Source organism: Simochromis diagramma, unplaced genomic scaffold (assembly GCF_900408965.1).
Source record: "Simochromis diagramma unplaced genomic scaffold, fSimDia1.1 OVJJ01000058.1, whole genome shotgun sequence".
NCBI lineage: Eukaryota > Metazoa > Chordata > Actinopteri > Cichliformes > Cichlidae > Simochromis > Simochromis diagramma.
The window spans coordinates 2,226-10,175 of NW_024386919.1; the positions used below are offsets into that span (position 1 = coordinate 2,226).

General features: G+C 39.3%; 1 protein-coding gene and 2 long non-coding RNA genes across 3 annotated transcripts; 2 read left to right on the top strand and 1 right to left on the bottom strand.

Annotated features, from left to right (window-relative positions):
- Positions 1 to 818: 818 nt before the first annotated feature.
- Positions 819 to 3,023, top strand: LOC120736431 (cytochrome P450 3A27-like). The gene is made up of 5 exons (XM_040036497.1): positions 819 to 1,032; positions 1,858 to 2,017; positions 2,173 to 2,266; positions 2,465 to 2,517; positions 2,753 to 3,023. The coding sequence occupies exons 2-5, from the start codon at positions 1,950 to 1,952 to the stop codon at positions 2,886 to 2,888; spliced, it is 351 nt and encodes a 116-aa protein (XP_039892431.1). The 5' UTR covers positions 819 to 1,032; positions 1,858 to 1,949; the 3' UTR covers positions 2,889 to 3,023.
- Positions 3,024 to 3,395: 372 nt separating this feature from the next.
- LOC120736433 lies at positions 3,396 to 4,585 on the bottom strand. Its single transcript, XR_005696506.1, has 2 exons — positions 3,764 to 4,585; positions 3,396 to 3,655 (listed from the first exon to the last, which is right to left on the bottom strand). It is a non-coding gene; the product is annotated as an uncharacterized LOC120736433 (long non-coding RNA).
- Positions 4,586 to 5,212: 627 nt separating this feature from the next.
- On the top strand, positions 5,213 to 7,174 carry LOC120736432. The gene is made up of 3 exons (XR_005696505.1): positions 5,213 to 5,825; positions 5,933 to 5,937; positions 6,128 to 7,174. It is a non-coding gene; the product is annotated as an uncharacterized LOC120736432 (long non-coding RNA).
- The last annotated feature ends 776 nt before the right edge of the window (positions 7,175 to 7,950 follow it).

Below are 7,950 nucleotides of genomic sequence, written 5' to 3' on the forward strand. Positions count from 1 at the left end.
TCACAGAAGCTGGAGATTTAGGGATTAAAATATCAAATAAAATTGCGGAGTGGTCTAGAATAGGTAAAACGCAATTTTCAGTAATTGATACATTCAGCCCGTAGCCTAAGACAAGGTCTAGGGTGTGGCCCTTGCGTGTTGGCCCAGACACAAATTGTGTGAAGTTTAAGGAATCAATTACATTTAAGAAATCTTTGACCAGGGGTTTATCCTCACAACACAGATGAATATTAAAGTCCCCCACTATAAGAATCCTTTCATAGTGAGTGATAAAACATGTCAAGAAGTCTGAAAATTCCGAAATAAACAAGTCATTATATTTAGGTGAACGATAGATGACTATAATTAGAACCACGGGACAGCCTAAAGTCAGAAGTTGGGACTCAAATGAGGTAAAAACACCAGGACTTTTCTGTTTGCATTTAAAACAGTCTTTGATGGTAGAGGCTACCCCGCCTCCCCTCCCACACAACCTGGGGGCGCTGAAGAAGCTGGCATCGGTGGGGCAAAGTTCCAGCAAGGGTGCCACTTCACCAGCGCGCAGCCATGTCTCAGGAGCATGACATCCAGCTTATGAGTACCAAAAAAGTCCCGAAGAACATGAGTTTTATTTAATACAGATCTTGCACTTAAGAGAGCTAATTTAACTCTCTGTCCATCCATGGTAGCAGACAGTATTTGTAGGTTGTTCATATTTGCTCCACCTCCCCTCGTATCCCGTCAGCATGGCAACCAATAAAGCAGCCTCGGGTGAGCGTGCTCCGATGACGTCGGGTAAACAGGAAGAAGGCAGCGCTGAGGCCAAAATAAAGTCCTAAGCAGCCAGGGTCACCGATGGTAAGGACCCGCCGCATCCAATTTCTGACCTGAACACGCTTCCCAGAGCGCGTGCCGCGCATTCGTCCACTTCTCCAGCGCTTCCGTTTCGAAGGATTTCAGGGGGGGATCACGGCGATACAGTTCCCCCGGTACCCGACGCCAGAGGCGGCGGGAGTCCTCCACATCGCTTGCTAACGCTGGGGAGCTTCAACAGTGAGTCACGGATATTAAGCAGCGTCTGTCGCTCATATACCAACAGGGAGTGGGTTTTTAAAACTAGCAGGGACACCACTAAGAACATAAAACATAAACATTGCAGAACCGAGAGATGGCGTGCCATGACATCCGGCGCCATCTTCATGCAATGGGAGAAAGTAAGTTGGCCACAGATCTCTTTGCGTTTACTGTGTTATTGTGGGAAAGGTTACACAAAACTGCAGAGCATGCGCAGCTGTAATAGTTTCACACAAACATCATAAAAAAAGAGAATCGGATAACAAGACTTTTATGTCAAAAGTCAATCACAGACCAACTACATCACGTAGCAGCCGTGGAAGGTGGAAAAATAACTATTATGGGGATAATGAAGAACTTCAGATTCTAACTGCTTTATTATAACCGTGAAGAAATACTAAAATGCTTCAAAACGAAAGCTAATTTACAGAGCAATTTCACACTCACGGCAGAAATATTTTTGTCTTTTAGTTGACCTTCTACTCTGAATGCAACTGAATATCCGACAAGATGAAAACAGATCAGAAATGCGTTTAATAAGAACAACAGCCAAAAAAGAAGAAAAAAGAAAAGAAAAAAGAAATTAATGTTTTAGCTTAAATAAAACTTTATTTTGCTTGATTTTCTTGGAGAAGCCATATTTTGCAGGCAGTGGTGTTCAGTGTGAAGGCTAAAGTGTCTTTTCTTCTCACTGTGTTTGTGCAACAACTGAATAAGAATGCGAAGAAAAAAGGTTTTAAAAGCTTCTGACCCGCCTCTGACCCTTTATGGAGCTTATTACATAATCACATTTCTGTCTCATAGACTCCTCCCACCACACAGAGGCAGATGTTTTAAAAACAGAGATTTTCCAGCCTTTTTCCTCATCTGTAGCTTTTTGTCAGAAAGAAGTCGCAATGTTTTTCACGCTGTTTTCAGCAACCACCTGGACTTTGCTGGTCCTGCTTTTCACGCTGATATTACTGTGAGTATTCCTCGACTACTGTTTTGCAAGACAATCGAGCCCTTATCTTATGTCGCGGTCAAACCACCTGTACATGGAGTTTTGTTTCTCCTGTATTCCCTTTGTTTTAATATCACAACTGACGATTTCAGATTTTTCTCTGTTTTGTGACACAGGTACGGATTATGGCCATATCGGTTCTTCAAAAAGCTGGGGATACCTGGACCGAGGCCCCTGCCTTATATTGGAACGATGCTGGGCATAAGAAAGGTACGCACAGAAACCAAACTCACCTTAGAGACTGGGATATGAGGAGCTGACTGATTTGATCTTGAAGAAGTGAGAAGGACATATTTAATGTCCTTATCAATCGTCACTGACCTGCCTGACTTCTCTGTATTTTGAATGCACATGTCCTACTCAGTGGCATATTGACACTAAAACACATTTTCCTATAACTTTTTGCAGGGAATTCTTGGTTTTGATCTAGAGTGTCATGCCAAGTATGGTGACGTCTGGGGGTGAGTATTTACTTCATCAACCAGGAAGTTCACTCATGTTAAAATATGTTTGTCAGCCATGCAATACCCCCCAAAAAAAGAAGAAGAAATAAAATTTTAAAAAGAAATAAAATACAACAATTCTGAATTCATTGTCAATAATGCTGCAATCTAAAGCAAAACAAAAAACAAAAAATGTGTTAAACAATTAGTCATTGTGTTATTGTAAAATAAAAGGCTGTTGTCTTTTTTGCAGGTTGTACGATGGACAAACGCCGTTGTTAATGGTGGCCGACCCTGAGATTGTGAAAACCGTGATGGTGAAGGAGTGCTACTCTGTGTTCACCAACCGCAGGGTAAGAAGCTCCTCTTTCTATCATATTCCAAAGTGAAAGTTCAGCAAATCAGATGTAGTACAATGCTGACATCTGCTCTCAGATTTCTGTCAAGTTGCATAATTTATTAGATTTCATGAAACCTGTAGCAGTCCCACGGACCAAGGAAGAAATAGAGAGAGCCTCGACGGGTGCAGTAATTGTGTGGATGCCTGAATAGGCATCCACACTATTGAGATCCTGTTTCTCTTTATTCTTTATTCCACTATTTTATTGTGTGGATGCTTAAGCATCCACACTATTGAGTTCCTGTTTCTCTTTATTGTGTGGATGCCATAGGCATCCACACTATTGAGTTCCTGTTTCTCTTTATTCTTTATTATTCTAGTTGCTTCCGTACGTTTTTTGGACCGCTACTCCTCCCACAGCTTTTGTGCTATTTTCACCGTTCAAATCTTAAAAAATTCTGCTCTTTCTGCTCTTTCCGGCTATGACTTTTGGTGCTCATAACTTCTATACTTTTTGAGATATTGATTTTTCTTTTCAATATTTTTTGCTCTTTTCTGCATATTATCAGTGGCCTCACTGATTTTCCTTGCCGGCTTGACCTGTGTTTTAGCTCAGTGAGATGAGCGTCCGTTCTCAGACTGGGAGGCCCGGGTTCAAATCCCGCTTATGGCAACATTTCTTTCACTCAACAGTTAAACTTTTTTAACTCTTTTCAACACAAATTTAAGCTTTTTCAGCCCTTTTCAGCAAAATTTTCAGTTTTTTCACCACTTTTCAGCACAAATACCAGCTTTTCAGCTGTTTTTAGTAAAAACCTCTTTTCAGCAGAATTTTGCTCATTGAACTCTTTTCAGCACAAATTCTTCTGATTGAACTCTTTTCAGAAAAGTTTTTCAGTTTTTTCTGCTATTTTCAGCAAAAACCTCTTTTCAGGAGAATTCTGCTCATCCAACTCTTTTCAGTAGAAATTCTGCTGATTAAACTCTTTTCAATAGACATTGTGCTGATTGAACTGTTTTCAGCAGAATTTTCATCTCTTTTCAGCAGAAATTCTACTTATTCACCTCTTCTGTAAAATTTTCAGCCTTTCCACCTCTTATAAGCCCAATTCTCCGCAGCTTCTGCTCATTTCAGCGCAATTGTCAGTCTCTCCACCTCTTCTTTGTGAGAAAGACTGTGGCGCAGTGAGATACGTGCCTGCCTTCAGTACCAGAAGGGCCAGGTTCGAATCCTGCTCAGGGCAACTTTTTTTTTTTTCAACCTTTTCAGCTTTTTTCAGCAGACATCTTCAGCATTAAGGCATCCACACAGCATTTTCGCAGGAAATGCAAATTTTTCTAGTTCTTTATTCCACTATATTCCAGTTGCTTCCGTACACTTTTTGGCACTTAACTACTCCCTCAGTTTTCAGCCGATTTTCACCATTCAAACTTTAAAAAATTCTGCTCTTTCTGCTAATGCCGGCTATGACTTTTGGTGTTCATAACTTCTATACTTTTTGAGATATTGAATTTTTTTTGCAATATTTTTTGCCCATTTCTGCCATATCATCAGTGGCCTCACTGATTTTCCTTGCCGGCTTGACCTGTGTTTTAGCTCAGTGAGATGAGCGTCCGTTCTCAGACTGGGAGGCCGGGGTTCAAATCCCGCTTATGGCAACATTTCTTTCACTCAACAGTTAAACTTTTTTAACTCTTTTCAACACAAATTTAAGCTTTTTCAGCCCTTTTCAGCAAAATTTTCAGTTTTTTTCACCACTTTTCAGCACAAATACCAGCTTTTTCAGCTGTTTTCAGTAAAAACCTCTTTTCAGCAGAATTTTGCTCATTGAACTCTTTTCAGCACAAATTCTTCTGATTGAACTCTTTTCAGAAAAGTTTTTCAGTTTTTTCTGCTATTTTCAGCAAAAACCTCTTTTCAGGAGAATTCTGCTCATTCAACTCTTTTCAGTAGAAATTCTGCTGATTAAACTCTTTTCAGTAGAAATTGTGCTGATTGAACTCTTTTCAGTAGAAATTGTGCTGATTGAACTCTTTTCAGCAGAATTTTCATCTCTTTTCAGCAGAAATCCTACTTATTCACCTCTTCTGTAAAATTTTCAGCCTTTCCACCTCTTATCAGCCCAATTCTCCGCAGCTTCTGCTCATTTCAGCACAATTGTCAGTCTCTCCACCTCTTCTTTGTGAGAAAGACTGTGGCGCAGTGAGATATGTGCCTGCCTTGAGTACCAGAAGGGCCAGGTTCAAATCCTGCTCCTTTTTTTTCAACCTTTTCTGCTTTTTTCAGCAGACATCTTCAGCGTTAAGGCATCCACACAGCATTTTCGCAGGAAATGCAAATTTTTCTAGTTGTGTGGATGCTTTAAGCATCCACACTATTGAGTTCCTGTTTCTCTTTATTGTGTGGATGCCTTCAAGGCATCCACACTATTGAGATCCTGTTTCTCTTTATTCTTTATCTTTTCTTCATCTTCAAGTTGCTTCCGTACGTTTTTCGGCGCTTAACTACTCCCTCAGTTTTCAGCCGATTTTCTCAGTTCAAATCTTAAAAAATTCTGCTCTTTCTGCTCTTTCCAGCTATGACTTTTGGTGCTCATAACTTCTATACTTTTTGAGATATTGATTTTTCTTTTCAATATTTTTTGCCCTTTTTTGCATATTATCCTTGGCCTCACTGGTTTTCCTTGCCGGCTTGACCTGTGTTTTAGCTCAGTGAGATGAGCGTCCGTTCTCAGACTGGGAGGCCGGGGTTCAAATCCCGCTTATGGCAACATTTCTTTCAGTCAACAGTTACACTTTCTTAAGTCCTTTTAACACAAATTTAAGCTTTTTCACCCCTTTTCAGGACAATTTTCAGTTTTTTCACCACTTTTCAGCACAAATACCAGGTTTTCAGCTCTTTTTAGTAAAAACCTCTTTTCAGCAGAATTTTGCTCATTGAACTCTTTTCAGCACAAATTCTTCTGATTGAACTCTTCTCAGAAAAGTTTTTCAGTTTTTTCTGCTATTTTCAGCAAAAACCTCTTTTCAGGAGAATTCTGCTCATTCAACTCTTTTCAGTAGAAATTCTGCTGATTAAACTCTTTTCAGTAGAAATTGTGCTGATTGAACTCTTTTCAGCACAAATTCTTCTGATTAAACTCTTTTCAGAAAAGTTTTTCAGTTTTTTCTGCTATTTTCAGCAAAAACCTCTTTTCAAGAGAATTCTGCTCATTCAACTCTTTTCAGTAGAAATTCTGCTGATTAAACTCTTTTCAGTACAAATTGTGCTGTTTGAACTCTTTTCAGCAGAATTTTCACCTCTCTTCTGCCCAAATTCTGCTTATTCACCTCTTCTGAAACATTTTAAGCCTTTTCACCTCTTATTAGCACAATTCTCCGCCTCTTCTGCTCATTTCAGCCCAATTGTCAATCTCTCCACCTCTTCTTTGTGAGAATGACATTGGCTCAGTGAGCTAAATAGCTGCCCTTAGACCAGGAGGGCCAGGTTCAAATCCTCATCAGGGCAACATTTTTTTTTTCAACTTTTTCAGCTTTTTTCTGCAGACATCCTCAGCCCTTAAGGCATCCACACAGCATTTTCGCAGGAAATGCAAATTTTTCTAGTTCTTTATTATTGTGTGGATGCCTTAATAGGCATCCACACTATTGAGATCCTGTTTCTCTTTAAACTTTATTCTTATAGTTGCTCCGCGTTTTTCGGCACTCAACTACTCCCTCAGTTTTCAGCCGATTTTCTCCGTTCAAACTCTAAACTGTTCTGCTCTTTCTGCTAATTCCAGCTATATCTTTTGGTGTTTATTGCTATTATACTTTTTAAAATATTACACTTTTTTCCTTTAATTTGTCCCATTGAAATGAATGGGAAACTTCCACAATTCTTCTAAAACTTGCTTGTCTTTGAAACTTAACTACTTCCTCATACTTTCACCTAGAAACTCCATTCAAACTTTAAAATGTTCTCAAATTATTGGGCTATTCCTGTATGATTCAGCTTTTTCAGATCTTCTACCGTTTTAATCTTATCTCTCTTTAAGTCTTCAGTTGCAAAATTGTGATTTTTCAGAAAATACATGCGTTGCTATGGTTGCTATGCAATTAACTCAGAGTGCACAGTGAAACTGTTTGAATTTTCTCTTCATGTCTGAACAACTTCTTGCTACTCGCTCAATTTCCACTCAACTTCCACAAATTATACATCAAAACGTAGGTATTTTTGCTGGCTTTCAGGAAATGTCACTATCATTGTTGTGGGATTTATAGAATTTTGGCAAATCTCCTCAGATCAACACATGGTCAGAAAACTCTCCATATAAAGTCAATGGAGAGTTTGTTCAAAATCACCGCTGGATTTCTCTAATGAGAGGCATTTTCAAATTGTCATATCTCCTTAACGAAGCGAAGTTAAGACTTGAGGCTTGTCCCCGTATATCTTCAGACACTCCTGATGCTCACAATTCAAGAATTATTTTCTCACCTATTACCGTTCTGAGATGAGTTAGACTTGTTTTGAGGGTAGGAAATTTGTCCCTCGCTCAGATTTCATCAGATTTCAAATTCTGGAAATGAGGCACTTTTTTCTCTCATCATATCTTTTTGATGGATTTCCACAGAGCCCTGAAAATTTCCATGACTGTTCACCAAAGCCTGCTGTCTCTTACGGTGAAAGAATGATTTTGATGCTCCATATAGATTTTGAGTTACCAAAGGTTGTTTGAGAGCAAGTCAAGGCAGTTTTTGCTTCGCTCTACTCAGTTACAGTGTATTACAAGTCATATATCTTTAATAATTTATATTTTATCTCTGAATTATGAAGACCTGAAGATTCCCCCATCTCTTCTGAACAAAACAATGTCTGAATGAACGTTCTAGCCTCTACAGTTAGGGAATTATGGCCATTTGTTCGAGGGGAGTCCTGAATGTCAGAAATACACTGAAGAAAACTCACACCTCTCTCTGTGTCTGTGTGTGTAAGGGCTGACTACAGCAGGTGCAGCTAATTTAACTGACCTACATATACCAAGCCCAGACTCTCCACAGCTCCTGTTCCCTTTACTGTCTGTGTATGTGTGTCTGTGTATCAATATTTCTCCTATGTTTAAGTATTACTC